General features: G+C 46.2%; 1 protein-coding gene across 1 annotated transcript; it reads right to left on the reverse strand.

Annotated features, from left to right (window-relative positions):
* Positions 1–1,550: 1,550 nt before the first annotated feature.
* TEX33 (testis expressed 33) lies at positions 1,551–19,461 on the reverse strand. Its single transcript, XM_043440816.1, has 7 exons — positions 19,339–19,461; positions 19,179–19,265; positions 17,001–17,060; positions 13,511–13,959; positions 11,187–11,331; positions 1,899–2,009; positions 1,551–1,704 (listed from the first exon to the last, which is right to left on the reverse strand). The coding sequence occupies exons 3-7, from the start codon at positions 17,020–17,022 to the stop codon at positions 1,616–1,618; spliced, it is 816 nt and encodes a 271-aa protein (XP_043296751.1). The 5' UTR covers positions 17,023–17,060; positions 19,179–19,265; positions 19,339–19,461; the 3' UTR covers positions 1,551–1,615.
* Between the last annotated feature and the right edge of the window lie 1,554 nt (positions 19,462–21,015).

The raw sequence follows: 21,015 nt of genomic DNA on the forward strand, positions 1-21,015 counted from the left end.
CAGGTATATAATATTAAAAAGCTGAGTTGAACTCAATATCTTACACAGTCAGGTACAAAGTAAATATTAAATCAAGCCAAATTCACCTCACTGTACTACATCCAATCCTATCTTAAAGATGTCACTTCTTTTTGTGGAAGAAGGGGCCCTCCCCCTTTTTCTGCCAAAGATGTACTTTTAATTTTTCCAGAGGATGGTGGTCACTGTGGTAGACAGTTATTGTGGTGAGTCCCCAGTGAACTGTTTCTGCTGATAGGAATGCTCTTGTTTAGCCACCTCCCACTAGAAGCTTGACTTGACTCTATTTGTCTCTGACCACAAGGACATTAACAAGCCAGTGTTAAGACATGATAAGTTCTAACACACTGAGTCTTGTCTCCTTGAGAGACTCCTTCTTGGAACACAGTCACCATGCCAGGAAGAAGACCAAGCTGGCCACAAGGAGAGGTGGAGTTCCAACAAAGAAAAAGTGATGCCTAACCGGCCTCCAGCTGAGGCACCGGGTATGTGAGAGAAGCAGCTATTTTCACAGCAGGTGCCCCATGGAGCAGAAATGAGCCATACCTTCTAACCCTGCTCAAACTGCACAATCTAAGTAAATAAATGATTGTGGTCATTTTAAGCTCCTAGGTTTGGGGTTGGTTCAGTGCATATCAGTGATCTGGGCATTGGGGAGTGCTATGTCTTGGAGGCCCACCAGGTTATAAGCTTCGGGATCAGATGGAAAGCATGACTGTCTAACCGGGAACCCCTTCTCTGGGGATTCTTCCTTGGTGCCCCAATTCCGAGGTCCCTCCTCTCTTGGTACCAGGGGCCCTTATTGGTTCAAGATAAGTTTGACTCAAACAGTGAGAAGATGCCCAGGTGCACATTATAAGAAGTCCAGAGGGAGTGGGCGGTGGGTGTGGGCGGGGGAAACTTCTGGCCAGGAGGATGGAGTTAATTGAGGTCACGGGGGACCAGACTGTGCTGCAGTGTCTGCAGTTCCTTTAGTCAAAGGCTATCTGCCAAGAGCTGTCTGCTCTCACGTTTCTCTCACCACAAGAGGAGCAAGGAAGGCTCCCAAGCTTTCCAAGTAGAAAAAAGAATTTCCCAGAATGCTCCACACACCCACACCTTTTCTCGCATCTCATTGGCCCAAGTTGAATCATGTGCCCCTTTCTGAACTAATCACTTTGTGTGTAGAAGGAAGGGTTAGAATTCCTGAAGACCAGTCAAAATTACCCCTGGATTGGAAGAGGCGTGATCAGTCCCTCTGAAGTCCATTGGATCTTGGGGAAGGAACAGATGTCTGGAAATAATTGGGGCAGTGCTAGGGAGGCCGTGCAGTAAGATCCAGCAGGGGTCCCCTATAGGAGCCCTTCGCCCCTGGCGAGGCACCCCGTGGGGGTGTGTGTGTGTGTGTGTCCCCAGGAGGAGAGGCTGGTGTGGGGCGAGGAGGGAACGGTAGTTTGGACTGTTAGGGCTTCTGTCCTTCTCAGTAGGATTCTCCAGCACTGCACATTGCCCTCTCCCCCAACCTGAAGAGAGGAGCCAAGCAGAGACAAAGGTTCGGATGTGTGCCTTTCTTTATTAGCACTTTCTCTGAGCGGAGGGCACCTCTCCTGGGCTGTATCTACTTTGAGTTCTTGTTTTTGCTCTTTTCTTTCTCATCCAGTGCTTTCTGCAAGTTCATGTTCATCGCATTTTTCTGGTGCCACCGTCCTGCAGAGAGGAGAGAAGGAGCCAGCACAAATCACCAGGAGGACTTCCGGAGTGTGCAGGTCCCAGTGGCAACCCATATGTCTTCCGGGCCCACCCCAGGGCTCTAGCCGCTGCTGTGGTTTCTCTCAGGACCTTAGGCCAACACACCCTACCCAGGGAGTTCCCTCCTCCCCCACCCCCAGCTGCCCACCTACCCAGATCATCCGTCTTCCTGCCATGCCAGTGCTCTAAGTCCCTCACCGATTTCTCAATCACCTCGGGGGTGTAGGAAGCCTTCATGAGGCTCTTCGTCTCCTGTGGGGCCCCTGTGGAACCCCATGAAGAAAAGAAGCCTCAAGTCAACAGAGGTCAAGTACTCCAGGGTTCATATCTGGGTGTCAGTTTCCCCTGTGGATCATGGGTTGTGGAAGGGCAGAGGATAGGAAGGGTTAGGCAGAGGAAGGCTGGCCTGGATTCAAACCCAAGGTCCATCACTTATGGACAGTATGGCCTCAGATAAGATTTTAATCTCTCAGAGCTTTAACCTCTTGATCTGTTCAAAAGAATAAAATGTTCTCACAATATTGGGAAGGCTACACTCCTTGGAGCAGCTGGCATGTGGCAGTTGGTACCTATATTTTCAGTGAGGTCTGTGTGTTAAGTTAAAACACACACAAGGAAATAGTTACCATGATCAAAAGTCAGAAAAGTCATCAGAGGACCAAATTCCAAAAGACACAAGGATGTGAATGATCAGTTACAGAATATAAAATTATTGTCATTCAATGTGTGAAGTTGTGAAAAAGAGAATAAAAACATAAGCAAAGAATAAAAAACTACCCAGAAAGAACAGAAAGGTTAGTAAAAGAAGCAAATGGAATTTCAGAAATGAAATATAATAATTGAAAGGTAATGGGTTCAATCCCTAGGTCAGGAAGATCCCCTGAAGGAGGGCATGGCAACCCACTCCAGTATTCTTGCCTGAAGAAACCCATGGACAGAGAAGCCTGGTGGGCTACAGTTCATAGGGTCACAAAGAAAGTTCATAGGACACAACTGAAGCGACTGAGCATGCACACACAGTGGATGGAAAATAAAATAAAAAGAAAGGTGATGGATGGTAAGAGGCCTGGGATTTGCTTCAGAATTATCTGGGGTGGGAATGAATGGGTGGGTGAGGAAAATGATGAAATAAGATTAGTTGTGTATTGATAATTATTGAAGCTGGATGGTAGGTGCAATATCTGCTTATTAAACTCTTCTCTCTACTTTTCTTTAAGTTTGAAAATTGACATCATAACTTTTAAAAACAAATTCAATGGACAGGTAAAAGAGCTAATTAGATACAGATGAGAAAAAATGGTAAACTAGTAGATAATATCTAAAGAAATTAAGTAGAATGCAGCATAGAGGGGGGGAATAAAGATGTGGAAAATAAAAAACTGTTAAATGAAGATTAAATGAGAAGGCCTAACATATATCTAACTGTAGTTCTAAAGGAGAGAGTGGAGAAAACAGGGAGAGACAATATTTGGGAAGATAGTGGCTGGAATTTTTTCAGAATTGATGAAATACATGAATCCTTAGATTCAGGAATCACAATTCCCCAGTCAGTTTAAGCAAAAAGAATTCCTTACCTAGGTACAATCAAGTAAAATTTAGAATACCCGAGACAAAGAAATCTTAGAAATAGCCACAGAGAAAAGACAGATTACTTACAGAGAATAATAATGCATTTAATTAACCATCCAAGTGAGAAGGAAATAAATTAACATCATCAAAGTGCTGACAAAAAGGAATCAACAATCTCGAACTGTTTACAATAACTCTTCCAAGAATAGGATGAAATAAAAATATTTCTGAGCTTAAAATTTACCAACAACAGGGATTTCCTGGGCAGTCCAGTGGTTAAGACTCTGTGCTCCCAATGCAGGGGACACAGGTTTGATCCTTGCTTGGGGAACTGAGATCCCATAGGCCACACAGCTTAGCAAAAAAAACAACAAAAAAAAAACCCAACAACAGAATCTCACCCCAAATATCTTCTAAACAACATAATTCAGAAAGAAAAAATAATCCCAGAAGGAAAATCTGAGGTAAAAGAAGGGATGGTAGGCAAAGATATTGGAAACCTTGAATAAATCTAAATACACATCAATTATAACAACAGTACCAATATTGAATATATGGAGCAAAATAATGACTGTGACAGGTAAGTATTTTTGAAGATTTAGCAGGTGCTAAGCACACAGTTTCATTCAAAGCTTTACAGAACTTCCTCACTGAATTTTCCCAACAACCCTAAGAAGCATGGTTATTACCCCCGTGTTTTGCTGTTTAAGTCACTGATGCACAGAAAGGTTAAGACACTTGTCTAAAGTCACACAGCTGGTAAGTGAAAGATGGAGGACTCAAACTCGGATCCTGCAGCCCAGAATCCATAGCTTAAACTACTTTGCTTATGTAGAGTAAAAAACCTGTAAAATAATCACACGTTAGCTGATATTGGAGGGGTGGCAAGAATAAAGGTGAAGCATTCTAACACCTTTATATTGTTCAGAAAAGCTGAAATACCTTGATTGACTTTAGAATTTGCTAACTATGCATGTAAACATGTCAAAGATAGGAAATTCACTGGAGGTCCAGTGGTTAGGAAGGAGTTTCCATGGTAGGGGAACTAAGATCCTGCAAGTCATACAGTTCAGCCAGAAAGAAAAAAAGTCAAGGATAACCACTGAGAGAATAGGAAGAATAAGGACAAAAATTAGATTGGGGGAAAAAAGAAAGCTCACTCAAACCCAAAACAAGGGAAGGAGAAAAAAAGCAGCATGGAAAAATTAGGTCAAACAGAAAGTACAAAATAAGACCATAAAAGTAAATCCAAATCTATCAGTAATTAAAATAAATATAAATGGAGTAGACCAGCTGTTTAAAAAACAGATGATCAGGCTATAGATGTTTTAAGATATTTATTATTTAAAGCACATTTAAAGCAAAAGGACACAAAGAGACGATAAATATGGAAATACAGAAAAGGATTAATAATCACAAAATCACAAAGCAATCTAGTTATACTAGATTAATATTGGATAAAATAGACTGTAAAGCAAAAGCACTGTAAGAAATAAAAATAACTGCAGTTCATTCCGGTGACATAATAATTCCAAACTAGCTGTACTGGAATAATCACAAAATTGGTAAAGCAAAACTGATAGAACTACAAAGAGCAATTGACAAGGCTGCTATCATAGGGAAAGACTTGAAGGTACATCTTTTAGTAATTAATAGATTAAACAAAAAACATTAACAAGGAATTCAAAGATTTCTATGGGAATAATTAGCAAGCCTGCTTTATTGAACAAATACAGAATCCTGAATTCGAATTATTTTCAAATATATATTGATTATCTATAAAAGTTCACCATCTGCTGGGTTATAAAGCTCCACAGTTGAAAGGACTGCAATCATTACAGGTCGTGTTCTCTAATGATGCTATTGAGAAAGAAATCCGCTTTTTGAAAAATTGATTTTATTGGTGTTTGGTATTTATCGATTTAAATGTTTACAGAACACAATGTTCAGAGACTTGGACTGAAGCCCTAAGGCTAGTAGAGATCAGATAACAGACTGAGCTGTGAAATGACGCCTGGGGTCACTTGGGGAGCTTGACACATTGCCCGAAAGTTTGGGGTGGACCAAGGCTTGGAACAAGAGGCACTGGCCCCAGATAAGAATGAGCCAGGCGTAATGCCTCAAGTGCAAGGATGTACATGCATGTGTTTCTGTGAACCAGGTGTGAGCTAGTGGAGATAGGACCAGCCTGGAGCCATTTTCAGTCCTGCCTCTCATCTGGTCCTCCCCACTGGTCCCCCTGCTTCTAGTCCTGCCCCTCTGGGTTCTGTCCTATAACACTACAGCCAGATGGATCCTTGGAAACAGAAGTCACTCCTTAGTACAAAATCCTACAGTGGCTTCCAGTAAAAGGGCCAGAAAGAGCCTACGTCCTTAGCATGGCCCCTGTGCCTGACTGCTCTTTCCCTGCAATCCACAGGCTGAGCCCCACTCCTTCTGGTCTGTACTCAAAGGTCTCTTGCCCAGGAGGTCAGACACCATAGAGAAAAGCAAAGAGATTGTTAACAAGAGTCAAACAGCGACTTCTCTGCCAGTCAAGTGGTTCAGACTCAGCACTTTCACAGCCATGAGCCAAAAACAACAAAAAAAAGGGTCAAACAAAAATGAGATGAGGCAGCTGGGAGACATACAAGAGAGGCTTCTGAGGTCCCTGTAAAGCCCTTCATTGACCCAGGAGGTGGCACACAACTAGTTATTGTTATTCTTTATACTCTACACACAGACTTTATACACTCTTCTACATGACAGCTTTTACAATTAAAAAAAAAATAATGCGTCTGTTGTTTAATCGCTAAGTCATGTCCAACTCTTTTGTGATCCCCGTAGACTGTAGCCCACCAGCCTCCTCTGTCCTTGGGATTTCCCAGGCGAGAAGTGGGTAGCCATGCCCTCCTCCAAGGGATCTTCCTAACCCAGGGATTGAACCCTCGACTCCTGTGTTGGCAGGTGGATTCTTTACCCCTGAGCCACCCAGGAAGCCTGATAATGCATCTATACTAATTTAAATGCAGGTATACAAGTTTGGTTTAATATTTAAAAATCAGTTACTATAATTTACCATTTCAACAGATCAAAGGAAAAAAATCATATCATCATCTAAGTAACAGTTGTATGACTTTCCTGATGGACCAAGGGTTAAGACTCTGTGCTCCCACTGTGGGGTTCATGGGTTCCAACCCTGGTCGGGGAACTAAGATGTTGTGAGACTCAGACAAAAATAGAAAAACTTTATGGGGCTTCCCTGGTGGTCCAGTGGTTAGGACTCCATCCTGCCGAGGGTCTGGGTGGGGAACTCTTCCATGCAAGCCAAGCAGTGCAGTCAAAAAAACTGAACCAAAACAGCACTCATGCACTACTTTTTAAAAAATTAAAGTGCTAACTAGGAATAAATGGAACCCTCGATCTGATAAGAGGTACCCTCAAATTCTTTTTAAAATATTGGATTTAATGGTACAATGTTAGAATAAAGAAGCAGAGAAGGATACCTGCTTACTTGCACCATTGTCCCAGACAAGCCAGCTGGGACAGACGGTACAAAGATGGAATAGAGCCTCATGAGTAATAATGTGAACTTTGGTCCCAGTCTGCCAGAGTTTAACCCCAACTCTGACTATTCCTAACTGTGTGGCCTGAAGCAAGTTGTTTAACCAAGTGGCCTTAAGCAAGTCATTCTTTCTATCTTAAAAAGGTGGCGGGGGCAGATTATAGCAATACTGCCTAAGGTTCTTATGAAAATTAAAATGTATATAAAGTACTTAGAGCAGTGCCTGACTCATGTTACATGCTACACATAAATAGAGCCATTGTTATTACTAAAAAGAAGCCCCAAAGAATCTACAAATTATTGGAATTAACAGGTGAACTGAGTAAGCCCTCTGGATGTAAGATTAATGTACAAAAATTAAAATTGCCTCTGGGTATATAAGCAGCAAAGTTAGAAAAAAAATCGCATTTTTAAAAAGATACTATTTGCAATAAGCAGCAAAAAATAGATAGATAAAAGATTTTTCAAAGAAGTCTAACAAAAAGTTGTTTAATCTTTGTAGAAAAAAAATTATAAAGTGTTATTGACACATTTTGAAGGTAGATTTAAATTAATGGGGTTGTAGACCATACCCATGGATTGGAAAATTCATTGTCATAAAACTGACAACTGCCCCTAAATTGAGCTGTAGATTCAATGTATCAATACTTTCAATCAAAATGCCAACAGGATTTTTCATGGATATTGACAAGCTGATTTAGAATTTTTATGAAGAGCAAAGAGCTTAGAATAAGCTAAGACATTAGCTGTTCCTGCTGGTGGTAGTGAAAGGGTGGGGAGTGAAGACAGCCCAACCAGATATCAGGCCACTTTTAATACCCTGATAATTAAAAGTGTAATATTAGACCAGTGGACAGAATAGAGAGCCTGGAAACTGATCTATGCACATAAGGAAACTTGATGAAGACCAGTGGTACTGCTGCAGGTCACTGGGGGGGACGATGAGATTATTCAGTAAAAGGTACTGAGAAAATAGGTAATCCCAAACCAAGGAGGAATTAACAATGAATCCCTGCTTCACACTAAAAACAGAAATCAACTCCACATGGATTAAAGACTTCGGTGTGAAAACCAGAACTAAATATTTTAGTAGACTATATAAAAGATTGTCTTCATGACTCAGCATGGCATAGGATTTCTTCAAGCCACTCCTCCTGGACCCTACTCTATCTCAGTAAATGCCAATCTGATCCTTTAAGGTGTTCAGGTCAAAAACCATGACATCAACCTTTATTCCCTCTCATGCGCCCCAAATCCATTGGTTAGTGTGTTGTGTTTGCCCTGCCTTGCACAAATAGCCAGGCTCCTTCTGCGTCAGATCACCTTCACCATTACCTCCCTGTGCCGCCATATTGCATAATGTGTCTGCGTGCTCAGTTGTGTCCGACTTTTTGTGATCCCATGGACTGAAGCCCATCAGGCTCCTCTGTCCTTGGGACTTCCCAGGCAAGAATACTGGAGTGGGTTGCTATTTCCTCCTCCAGGGGATCTTCCCGCCCCAGGGATCGAACCAGCATCTCCTACATCTCCTGTGTTGACAGGCAGGTTCTTTACCACTTGAGCCACGTGGGAAGCCCATTCTTGCACAATGGTACCCATCAGTGTCATAAAATGCAGCAGCCCTGCTCTCTAGACCAAGCCCCCATCATTTACCCCACCTGGATTTTTGCAGGCACCTCCTCACTGGTCTCCCTGGTTCTATCCCAGCTCCCCGTGTTCTCAACACAGCAACTGGAGCCATCCTTTACTCTAAGTCAATGACATTCTCCCTTGGCTCCTTACCTCACTAAGAGAAAAGACCTTCCTGAGGCCTTCCCCACCTAGCCTGCTTCTTCCCTCCCACTCCTGTCCAGTCACAGGTGCCTCCTCAGCCTGGAGCAGCAAATGCCAAGACCAACCGAGGTGGATGGAGGGGGATGGATGGGTGAGGCACATTGCCTGTCTGCTTTCTGCTGGGTGCAGAAAGCAACGCCCTAATTTGTAAGCCCTTGCCAATTTCTGGAGTGTCAATACAGTTGGCCCTTGAACGATATGGGTTTGAAATGCATGGGTCCACTCATATGTGTATTTTTTTTCAATAAATATAGTACCTGCATTTTCCTTCTACAGATCTTTGAAAATTAACTAGGTGTAGGGGAAGTTTGTGTTTGGTTATGGGTCACGATACATGGAATCAAAAGAACTAGGATTTGAGTCCTGATTCTGTTTCAACTATCTCAGTGTCCTCCCTTGGGTGAGTCATTTGTCAATTCCTTTGTTTTGGGGGCAGAGATAGTAGTACTTGGATTGTTGACTGTGTGTTGGGGGTGCGGGTAGGGTGGTGGTTGACACCCTGACTGCTCTGTGTTCAAAGGTCAATTGTAGGACTATGGCCAATTATAAGATAGCTCATGATATCAACAAGTTGGTAAAATTTAACAATCAGCTCTTAGAAGCTGATGCAAGCTAGTTTGCACTGGCTCCATGGGTTTGCTCCCTTAGCGCAATTGTGTTTCTCAAGCTGGCTGAAGTGTGCATGTGCATGTTAGTCCTCAGTCATGTTCGACTCTTTGTGACCCCATGGACTGAAGTTGGCCAGGCTCCTCTGTCCATTGAATTTTCCAGACAAGAATACTGTAGTAGGTTGTCATTCATTCCCTTCTCCAGGGGCTATTCCTGACCCGGGGTTTCCTGCATTGCAGGCAGATTCCTTACATGTGAGACACCAGGGAAGCCCTAGGTAAAGTATACACAGATGCTTTTTATATCATTCTTTAAAATGTATGTAGGCATCACCATATAAAGACACACATAAAATTATTGAGTGACAATTGCAATGGAAGACCGACTTCCAAGACTCAGAAAGGGACAATCCGAGACTGTATTCTCTCTTCTCTCCCCAAGCACTACCCTTTCTTCAAGCTCAAAGGAAAACTCAGAAAGTTTTCTAGTGGTTGTCTGGTTTCTTGGGTGATGAGGATCTGAGCCAGGTACGAGGCTTGCCAGGCCCTGAGGACACTGAGAAGGCATAGAGTAAGGAGAGAGGAAAGAAGGGGGCCAGAAAGACTTTGTATTTTGCAATAAGGCCAAACTGGAATGTGGGGACAGAGAGAAGCTCCCCCTTGCTGACCGAGGACTCCCATCCAGGCAATCAGTTAGACCCCTGGGAACAGGGTCATATTTTGGGAGGTGACCAAGTACTAGGAAAAGACTCTGGGGCTTTGCAGGCGGAAGAAAAACCTGGATTTGAGTTTCAGATCTACCTTGTATGACCGAGAAGCCCTGGGAAATTGTTTCCCATCAGCCTGTGAGATGGAGCTAGGGGTACTCCTCTGACAAACAGGACCTCAGAGGCCCACAGGACTCGCTGCAGATGTCCTGGCCTCCGACCCACACTTTGCCCTGGAGGTGCCCCTGCTGGGCTCTGGGAAAGAAAAATACTGGCCTGTCAGATAGTAAGCTGGTTCCTCATAAAATCCTGTCATGTTATAAGCCCCATTGTACCAAGAAAGTACATAAAGAAGAACCGTAAAGAAGGCTGAGCGATGAAGAATTGATGCTTTCAAATTGTGGTGCTGGAGAAGACTCTTAAGAGTCCCTTGAACTGCAATATCATCAAATCAGTCAATCCTAAAGGAAATCAACACTGAATCGTCATTGGCAGGATTATTGCTGAAGCTGAAGCTCTAATACTTTGGCCACCTAACCGAAAGAGCTGATTCATTGGAAAAGACTGTGATGCTGGGAAAGATTGAAGGCAAAAGGAGAATGGGGAGGCAGAGGATGAGATGAGTAGATAGCATCACTGATGCAATGGATATGAATATGAGCAAACTCCAAGAGACAGTGGAGGACAGAGGAGCTGGGCATGCTGCAGTCCATGAGGTCGCAAAGAATTGACATGACTTAGAACTGAACAATAACAATCAAGAAGGTTGGCTGAGGCTCAGAGAGGTTAAGGATCCTGCCTGAGGCCACACCCATTGGCTAAACTGAACTTTGAACCCAGGAAGTTTGATACTGTCATTGTAACCAAAGTAGGCCAGACCAGAGATGCACTGGCCTCCTCTTGGCAGATTAGGACACCAGAGGTACAGCGGGGAGGTAGGGCTGACTGCCAAATGGGAGGGACCATCTGCCTCTTGAGGACAGACTTGCCAGAGGACTGGACATTCCCAGCACTTGGTATAAGGCCTGGCATATAGGTGGCCCTTGGCAGCTGTGAAACGAGTGTCCCTGGGGATATATCCTGGGGTCTTAGATTCCTTTGGGGATACAGGTCCTTCCTGGCCCAATGATTTGAGGGCTGTGGGTTTTCATAGCCCATACACTTGTCTTTCGGCCTGACCTTGAAACAAGTTTGACCGCATGTTGTAGCCCAGATCATAGTAGTCTGAAAAGATGGAGGTAATTTCCGTGGGGCTCTGGATCCTGCTGGGCCATGAGCTGGCCCTCTTCTGGTCCTCCAAGGCTTCCCCAATGGCCTTTCGAGCCTAAGTAGGAAGGGAAGGAGGGAGAGAGAAGACAAAAGGTAGGGCAGCAAAGTGAATCCCATATCTCCCCTCTAACTTCTCCTCCCTTGGAGCCTGCCCTCACCACCCTCTCCCCACCCTAAGCCTTCAGCCTTCAACCAACTCCCAGTCCTGGGAGATGGCATAGCTAAAGGCCCTCCACCCTCCCACACCACCTCAGCTTTCACATGGGCCTCAGGCATCAAGGAAGAAAAAGATTATGAAAACTCCCTACATTCAATCTCCCTACATTCAGTTGAACTCCCTACGTTCAATCTCCCTACATTGAACGTGTGAACGTGTCAGTTGCTCAGTCTTGTCCAACTCTTTGCGATCCCATGGACTATAGCCCACCAGGCTCCTCTGTCCATGGAATTTTCTGGGCAAGAATACTGGAGTGGGTTGCCATTCCCTTCTCCAAGGGATCTTTTTGACCCAGGAATCGAACCCAGGTCTCCTGCATTGCAGGAGGATTCTTTACCTTGTGAGCTACCAGGGAAGCCCCATGGAACATCACCAGGGGACATTTTTATAAGCTGGTATTATTTCCACAATTTATAAATAAGGAAACTGGGCCTCAGGGCAGGGACTCAACCCAGCATACAGTTGGAGAAGGAAGCCCTGGCTGGCCTCCTACAATGATAGGAGTGGTTGAGCCCAGGCCTAGGAGCCAGGAAACCTGGTTTGGGTCCCAACTCTGCCATATACCAGCTGCTAATTTGGGCAAGTCTCTGCTCCCCTCTGGGCTTCAGTTCCCCTACTCTTTTTTTTATTTTTATTTTTTATTTTATTTTATTTTTTATTTTTTTATTTTTTTTATTTTATTTTTTTTATTTTTTTATTTTTTTATTTTTTTTTTATATTTAAATGAGGGTGGGGGCAGAACTGGGTGGTCTTTGAAGTAACTTCCAGTTCTAATGTTTGCTGGCCTGATGATACTTGTGATCTGGGTCACAGCTGGATACAAAACAAAGCAAAACACAGGTCTCTTGATTTAAGCCCAAGACAATGATGGCCAAAGAGAGAAATGGCATGTACCCTAAGCTAAGAAGGGCAGAGAGAGAGAGTGACCATACTGCCAACCTCAGGTTGGGGCAAGACCCTCCAAGTGGAGCGGGGGTTTTAGGATTTTGACCTCCCAGACTAACAGGTGCAAGGGTCACCCCACCTTAAGATGATAAAGTAGAAAGGGACCCACCCATAGCCTTTCTGACCCTGGCTCTTCTACTTGTTCTGTGTGACCCCAGGCAGATCATTTCACCTCTCTGAGCTCCAGATTTATCATCTGTTCAAAAAGATGGTGAAGGACAGGGGAGCCTGGTGTGCTGCAGTCCATGGAGTTGAAAAGAGTCACACATGACTTAGCCACCGAACAACAGCAAAAAAATAAACAGTGACTAGTGCCTGGCCTGCTGTACAATGTATCCATTATGAGGGTTGAGATGGTGACTTTGAAAATATGCCTCAAAATGCCTCAAAATATCTCTGTTTGGCCAGAAATGGCAGGTAGGCAGGTAAATTTTCTCTCAGCTTTCAGTTGATCAGCACTGAGTTCCTGCAATGATGTATCAAGTGCGGGAAAAGCGCCAGCATCGATTGGTGATGTCTGCCGTGAATTCAGGCTGTTATTTGCCAGCCTGATTTAGTCAGCCTCTCTTGACAGATGTAGAGACTGGGTCCAGAGAGGAGAAGTAGCGATACAAAGTCTCCCAGGATTCAGGCGCAGAGCCAGGATTCAAACCTAAATCTTCTGATTCCCAGTCACTCCTGTTCCCTTGAGGAGACTTAAGTTAAAAGCATCTAATTCTAACATAAATCTTGTAAGTGCAAAATCATTACAGACCAGGGCTCCAGAATCTGCCAGCCAGTTTGGATCCCATTTAACTTGGGTTAATTTACTTAAGCCTGCTAAAGCTTGGGCTTCTAATCTGTAAAATGAGGATTATTATAGAATCTCCCTTACTGGGAAAATTGAACGGTTAGATGTGGATACTAAACAGTGCACAGTGCCTGGGCCATAGCAAGTGTGCGGTAAACACTACTCTGATGATATTATTACAGGGACTCTGTACTCGAGAGCCACTTCCTTCGGGGTCCTTATTGCTCATCTCCATCCTTGACCCTCCTGCCACCCTTAGCTTCCTGAGCCCCATTCTGGCACCTGCTCTTCGGAGACCAGCTGGTCCACCACGTTGCTCCCAAACTTGTGACGAATGTTGTTGGGAATGCTGCTGCCGCTCTGGCCCTGGGCCCCCGAGTTGGGGTCTTCCTTCGGTGCCTGGCACGGCTGAGCCCCTTCTCGTAAGGAAGCCCTGCTCTCCCTCGAGGAGGGTCTGAAGCTCCCCTTCTTCAGGGATTCCGGGTCTGAGTCCCTCCAGGGGGATCCCCGGCTGACGGCTGAAGGGGGTGGAGGCGGGATCTCCTCCAGGGAGGCCCGCCCCAGGGAGCTGCTTCGGGGGCTGTCTCCTTGGTACAAGGATGTCTTTGGGGAGACTGGGGCCTGGTACTTGAGCTTGGAGGTATCCAAAGGGCTACGGGCAGCTCTCCAGGGGTCCGTGTCCTGCTGGCCCTCCTTGTTGTTCGGATGGGCCCTGGTCAGAGTGGTTGTACCTGAAAAGGGAAGAGACAGGGAAGGAAGGAGAGGAGACAGAGAGATGTAGAAAGTGGAGGGTAGGAAAACGATGATGGGGATGGGGAGGGGAAATAGACAACCCAGAGTAGAAAAAAAAAAAAGATGGTATGGGGTGTTAGGGGGTAGACGGAAAGAAGTCATGGGAGACAGAAGCATGGGTGAGAAATCAGGAGAGAGACCAAGAGAGAAGGTAGTAGCCTGAAAAGTGTCACTGGACAAGGCAGCCCTCACTGTTTTTCACCACAGGGGCTGCAGCCCCAGCCTGACCAGCCTTGAGGCCAGCTGTGTGACCTTCAGAAAGGAGGTGACCCCTCTGTGCTTTAGTGAACTGACTCCATTTGGTTAGTTCCCTTCTGTACCTTGAACCCCCTCCCATCCATCACCCCCAACCCCCGACCCCCAACAATCCAGTGAGCAACTGTGAAAGCTGGCAGAGGACATCTTTGGGCTTGGCCAAGTCACACGGCTAGCAAGTACTAGAACTGGGTTGGGCTGGCATTTGCTCCCCACTTAGAGCTGCTTCCCAACCCCACTTCTCTCCTCTGTTCTCCAGCTCATGGAGTGGTGTCATCCCAGCCACTTCCGGGCTCTCACACCTCACCTCTCCCCTCCCCTGTCCCCATTCCCACTCTTGCCCTGACTTCCAGTTCCCAGGAATCTCCTGCCCAAGCCTGCAGGTCGCATTTTCTTCCCTGATCCCCGGCTCCAGCCAAACTGCCACTCCTTCCCCACCACAACTCATGAGGTCCGACCTCCCAGCCTTTGCTCAGACTGGTTCTGCTACCTGGAAATCCAGTCCCTCCTTTCCCCTGAGTCAAAATCCTCCAGGTTCTTTCCAACTCAGCCCCACCAGGAAGTCCTCCCTGACACCCACCCCAAGCTGGTGGAGCCAACGCCTCCTTTTCAACTCCACAACTCTGTTCCCAGCAGGCTCCATGCATCTCTCTGGGTTTTCCCCTCTCACCATCCTTGTAAGCTTCAAACCCTGTTATTTTCTCTCCCTGATGGGGGAGGGGAGTCATGGTAGTGGGTCCACAGGTGAGTCGGTCCTGGACCTCCCGTCAGCACCCACCAGAACCCTGTGCATCAGAGATGCTGGTGGCACCCATCGATGAGTGAGTGAATGAGTAGATGGCTGCAGGGGTATCACACCCGGGGTCACCCTGCAGCTCATCAATTCTGAAATGTCCTTTCTTCTCCTGTTAGCATCCTTGACACTCAGCTGCATCTGACAATCAATGCGCTCTGGTCTAACCAGCAATGTTTTCTTTCTTAATGACCCGTAAGTATGTAACAGTTCACCTTATAACCCACTGGATGGTGACTTACAACACATTTTATGTAGCATTTCACACATGGTATATAATAAACACCTTCTTACTGGGCAAAATACAGAAGACAGGTCTGTCTCTGCCCCCTCCCCGCAAACAGCCACCCCCACAATCCTCAGTCTCAGGTGGTAGCTGTGCCTCCACAATGTTTTGGATGGATCCTCCAGGGCTCCTGAAAGACACACAGCCCCGTGGGCTCAGGAGGAGCCCTGCCCTGAGCTGGGCTTCCATCTCCCATCAAGCACAAGGGAGGGCCATGGTGATCAGGCTGGTGCTGCGTGCTCTTACTGCTGTGTGCCTCCGTTCTCTTGAGAAGGATCACTGTCCCCATCCTGGAAGCCTTGTCCCCAGAGGCGCCCTTTTCTTGGCTGCCTGTTTGTTAGCCAGAACCACAAGACAGGATGGAGGGAAGGCAGTCTGATCTGGGGGAACAGGTTTCTCCTCTTTTGTGCAGAGAACAAAGGGACAAGAACAGGATACTCTGACTTCAGCTCCATGGGGTGATGATGGTGGGAAGGAGAATGGTGAGGAGGAAGCGGGCAGATCTCCAGGATCCATACTCCTGTTTCTCCCAGGCTGTGCTACTGCCTGCCTCCTCTAAACACAGTGTATCTTAACTGCCTGCTCACCCTTCACTTGCCCTTTAGGGTTAGGAGAGCTGCAATGGCTGGGAACATATCTCCTGCCCCTGGCTCAGAAAGCCAATGTGTGTGTGTGTGTGCTCAGTCACTTCAGTCATGTCTGACCCTATGGACAGTAGTCCACCAGGCTCCTTCGTCCATGGGATTCTCCAGGCAAGAATACTGGAGTGGATTGCCATGCCCTCCTCCAGGGGACCTTCCAGAGCCAGGGATTGAACTCTCATCTCCTGTGTTTCCTGCATTGCAGATGGATTCTTTATGCACAGGGTCACCTGGGAAGCCCAGCCACATAAATAATAAAAAATATTGCAGGGAATTCCCTGGCACTCCAGTGGTTAGGGTGCCACACTCTCACTGCCAAGGGTGCAGGTTTGATCTCCGGTAGGGGAACTAAGACTCCACAAGTTGCGTGGTGCAGCCAGAGAAAAAAAAAAGAAACAATAATGCAGTGATTAAAGCAGGATACTAGTTTCTCCTCAAGGGATACCTTTGAGTTTTTCTGCAGGAACTAAGGTCTCCACCCTGGTGGAGGATGAAAACTTCAGACTGGAGCACAAGATTCCTAGAGCACCACTCTGTTACCTCACTACCATCCAATCAGAAGGAAGTCACATACCTTGCAGCCTTCACCCCAAAGCCTACAAAATCTGCCTGAAAACCATCGAGGAGTTCAGGGGTTTTGAGCATGAGCCACCCATTTTCCTTCCTTGGCCCTGTAAGGAACTTTTTTCTGCTCCAAACTCTGATGTTTTAGTTTATATGGCTTCACTGTGCCATGGGCACGTGAACTTGTGTTTGGTTACAAGAGGGGACACTAAGGTGGGGTCATAATCCCCAGACCCGGCAGATGGGAGGGGATCAGCAATCCTCTGTGCCCTTCCTCTTCCTTCTGTCTTCGATAGAAGACTCAAGGAAGTCGGGGCCACACAGCAGGTCCAGAGGCCAAAGCAAGACTAAGAGGGGGCAGGGTTGGTCCCTGCTGTCCTCAGGGGATCCCTCCAGAGGCCCTGCACATGCATTCAGCATGTCCCTGCTTGCCCGTCCTACCTGCTCGGTGGCCCAGCTCCATCGGCTCTTGCTGTGGAACAGGTAATTCCAAGCTTAGTCCTGCAGATAAAGAAACACACAGGGTCATCTCAAATGACAAGTCTCTGTAAACAAAGATGAATGGAGGGCTGAACAGGGAGACCGGTGGCCATCTGCCCAGCCCCTGATCAGAGGGCTCCATGTGCAGCCTCCAGGGCTCTCTGGCACCAAGGAGCCTCCTGCTCCATCCACTCATCTCCGCTGGCACTGGATCTGCTTCCTGGACCCTGGCAGGCTGGGTCACCCCATTCCCAGTGCCTCTTTCTCAAGGAACCTGGGGTTCCTTTTCCTCCTTTACAATCTTCTTCTTCTATTTCCTCCCCCATCTGTACCACCCAACCCTCTCTAGGGGCCCCCAGCAGGCACCTAGCTGGGAGCGGCATTGCCCCAAGCCCCCCATCCTAGAGACTACTTGCCTTCTGCAAATAGGATTTTGTCTGTTTTTACTAACTGGTCATTCAAAGAGAGGAACCAGCTTGGCCAACATGGAGGAGAGCCAAGAGCAGGAATTGACCCTGGAATAATCTCTGTCTTTCTTGCAAAGAACAGGCCTTTGGGTCAAATTCGAGGGCCAGCGCTGGCATCTTCAAAAGCCTCTGCAGCTTTCAGGTTTATGTTCCTTTCTTCTAAGTGAATTTTTTCCTTATTCATATTCTCTTATTCTTTTGCATACGTTTTTAAAGGACTTTTGTGAAATTTGTAATATGAATAGGATAAAAGGATTTATTGTATAATGGGTAATTAATACCTAGATCTAAGTGGTAAGTATCTTTTAATAAGGAAAGCATAGAAGCATCAAGTCAGAGCTGGAAAGGGTCTTTGAGATTAGTTAATCCAATCCCTTTATTTTACAGATAAAGAAACTGAGACTCAGAGGGTGTAATTTGTCATTCACCCAGCGAATCAGTCTCTGCCAATAAACTCAGAGAGGTTAAGAACCAGACGAATTGTATTCTCTTGGAAAATCACCCCTGTTAATTTTGACTGAATTGTTTGGTGATTGTGCAGCTTCTGATATGACTTTTAATTACCCTTAGCCCCCTGGTATTCATACACTGTATTTCCCCTCAACCCTTGAGTCTGGGCTGGACCTAGTGACTTGCTTCCTTTAAAAAAAAAAAAAAGAAAATTATTTCTGGTTTGGCTGTGTCGGGTCTTAGTTGTGGCATGCAAGATCTTCATTGCATCATTCGAAATCTTGCATTGTAGCAAGTGGATTCTAGTCGTGGCTTGTGGTCTTAGTTGCTCTAAGGTATGTGGGATCTTAGTTCCCCAACCAGGGATTGAAGTTATGTCTCTTGTACTGCAAGGCAGATTCTTAACCACTGAACCACCAGGGAAGTCCTGGAAGGGATGCTTGTCATCAGAAGCTAGCTGGTGGTCTGAGGTGGACTGTGACTTGTCTTGTTCACATTCTCTCTGACTCTTCTTGGCTCTTCTTCTTGTGCTGATGGAAGTGGCTTCTGTGTTGTGAGCTGCTGTGTTGTGAGAGGTCCCCGTGGCAAAGAACTGAGGGCCTGTGGCTACCAGATCCAGAAGAAATATGACTCAGTTCAACAATCTGAGGGACTGAGTCTTACCTTGGGCATGGTCATGGAAAGAGGTCCTTCACTAACTGTCCTTTGAGATGAGACAGAAGCCCTGGCCAATCTCACAGATCACTGTCTGTGAGAGATCCTGAGACAGATGGCCCATTGAAGCTAATCTGTATTCCTGACCCACAGAAACTATGAGGTAATAAATGTTGTCTTAAATCACTCAGTTGGGGGGTGATTTGTCATCCAGCAGGAGATGACAAATGCAGCTCATGTGTTAAGCATTCCCCCATCTAGGACACTAGCCTCTTTTCACGAGGACTCAGTGAGGTATTTGGAGAATGTATTAACTCACCCTCTTTCGCAATTGGGAGAAACTGAGGCTCAGAAAAGAAACAGGACCTCTCGCAGGTGGTGCTGAAACCAAGCCCCACTCCTGTCTCCTTGGAGTTCTCTTTCTGCTGCTGCCCCTGTTCCCCATCCCCAGCCACCCCCCGCCCCCGATATGCCCACTGGAGCTCCCCATCAGCTCCGGGGACACGCCCAGTCCAGAGTGGCCTGGACTGGTTTGAACAGAAATATAGGCTTACTGCCAGTTTCTGACCTGGAGAGAAAGATCCCAAGAGATGTTGGTCAAGGAGGGAGGGAAAGTAGATCCCTTGCGGTCTGGGAGCTCCACTCACAAGCAGCTCTGCACAGAGAGAAAAAAGATGAAGCCCCGTGTCCTGGCAGACTCCTGGCCCAGCTCAGGGTCCCTGCCTCACCTGTCCGCTCTCTCTCATAACGTCAGAAAACATGTGAACTGCCCTGGTGTGTGCCGAGGCCCAGGAGTGCAGATCTGCGCCGCACAACTGCTGCTGGAGACCAGTGGATCGTTGCTGGGGAGCAGCCCACCCTGTCCATTGGAGTTGCCATGGTGATCGTTGTACACAGGGCTCTGTTACCTCAGAGGGCTGATAAGCCCACCCTGGGGAACAGAGGCCGGGGAGAGCCAGTACTGAGGGGGCAGCAGGGCCCTCAGGCATTGCTCACTCTCTCATCCACTCAAAATGTCCCAAGTATTCACCATGGGTTTGGCTGCATGCTAGGCACAGATGGCTCAGATGCCATCAAGTGTGAAGGATGTTCTTGGGATTACAAATTTGTTAAGAAGAGAGGGTAATTAGTTTTATCTAGGGAAGAAGAGGCGGGGCTCACAGACGGGCCGTCTGAGCTGGGTCTTGACGTATGCGTAGGAGTTTAACAGTTAGAAGAGACTAGACTATTAAAGGCCCAGGTGTGATTCTGAGCATAAATTAGGTTAAGGGGAGTGGGGAGGGAAAGGAAAGATGTACCTGGAGCTGTCTGAGCTGGTTTCAAAAGGATGCAGGATCAGAGCGAAATGAGAGCAGGGGTGGAACAGCGAGGATCTACTCTCTTCCCCTTAAACCCCAAGGTTACTATCTTTTCTTGCAGCTTCCTGATTCCCGCTGCCAGAGCTCTGAGACCTTCTCCCAGGGACTGAATCTGTTTCTCTGGTCCCTCCCCTCATCACTCCTCAAAAGGTCTTATTCTAAGCCAGGAAAGACACCCAAGGTAGAGACCACCTTCCTTTGGCCTATCTACTTTTTTTAAATTTAATTTTTCTTTATACTACCATATAATTATCAAGTTGTGTTAGTTTCAGGTGTACTGCAAAGTGATTCAGTTATACATATATTTATTCTTTTTTCAGATTCCTTTCCCATATAGGTTATTAAAGAATATTGAGTAGAGTTCCCTGTGATATACAAGTCCTTGTTGATTACCTATGTCATATTAAGAAGTCAGTATAGGTTAATTCCAAACTCCTAATTTGCGCCCCGCCCCCCAACCTTTCCCCTTTGGTAACCATAAATTTGTTTTTGAAGACTGTGAGTCTGTTTTTGTTTTGTAAGTAAGTTCACTTGTATTATCTTTCTAGATTCCACATGTAAGTGATATCATGCGATGTTTATCTTTCTCTGACTTACCTCACTTAGTATGATAATCTCTAGGCCCTCCATGTTGCTACAAATGGCATTATCTCATTCTTTTTTATGGTTTAGCAATATTCCATTGGATATGTAATACATACCACATCTTCTGTATCCATTCATCTGTTGATGGACATTTAGGTTACTTCGATGTCTTGCTTGTTGTAAGGCATGCTGCAGTGAACATTGGGTTCATTGAGCATCATCTGAGCATCACCACTTCTGAAAGGCCCCAGGGCCTGTTGGACACCGCTCTGAACACTCATTTCAAGTGGAAGACCAGTTTTCTTCTCTTCCACCCCTTCCTCCCACAGGGCTGGACCCACAGCAGGAAGGGGTGGCCCCCAGCAAGCCTGGGGCTCACCCTCTTTCTGGCTTACTGATGCCCTTTCCAGGTAACGTCCCCGTGTGCTGCATGTGACAGGCATCAACAGGCAACTTCTTTTG

This window comes from Cervus canadensis, chromosome 21 (assembly GCF_019320065.1).
Source record: "Cervus canadensis isolate Bull #8, Minnesota chromosome 21, ASM1932006v1, whole genome shotgun sequence".
Taxonomy (NCBI): domain Eukaryota; kingdom Metazoa; phylum Chordata; class Mammalia; order Artiodactyla; family Cervidae; genus Cervus; species Cervus canadensis.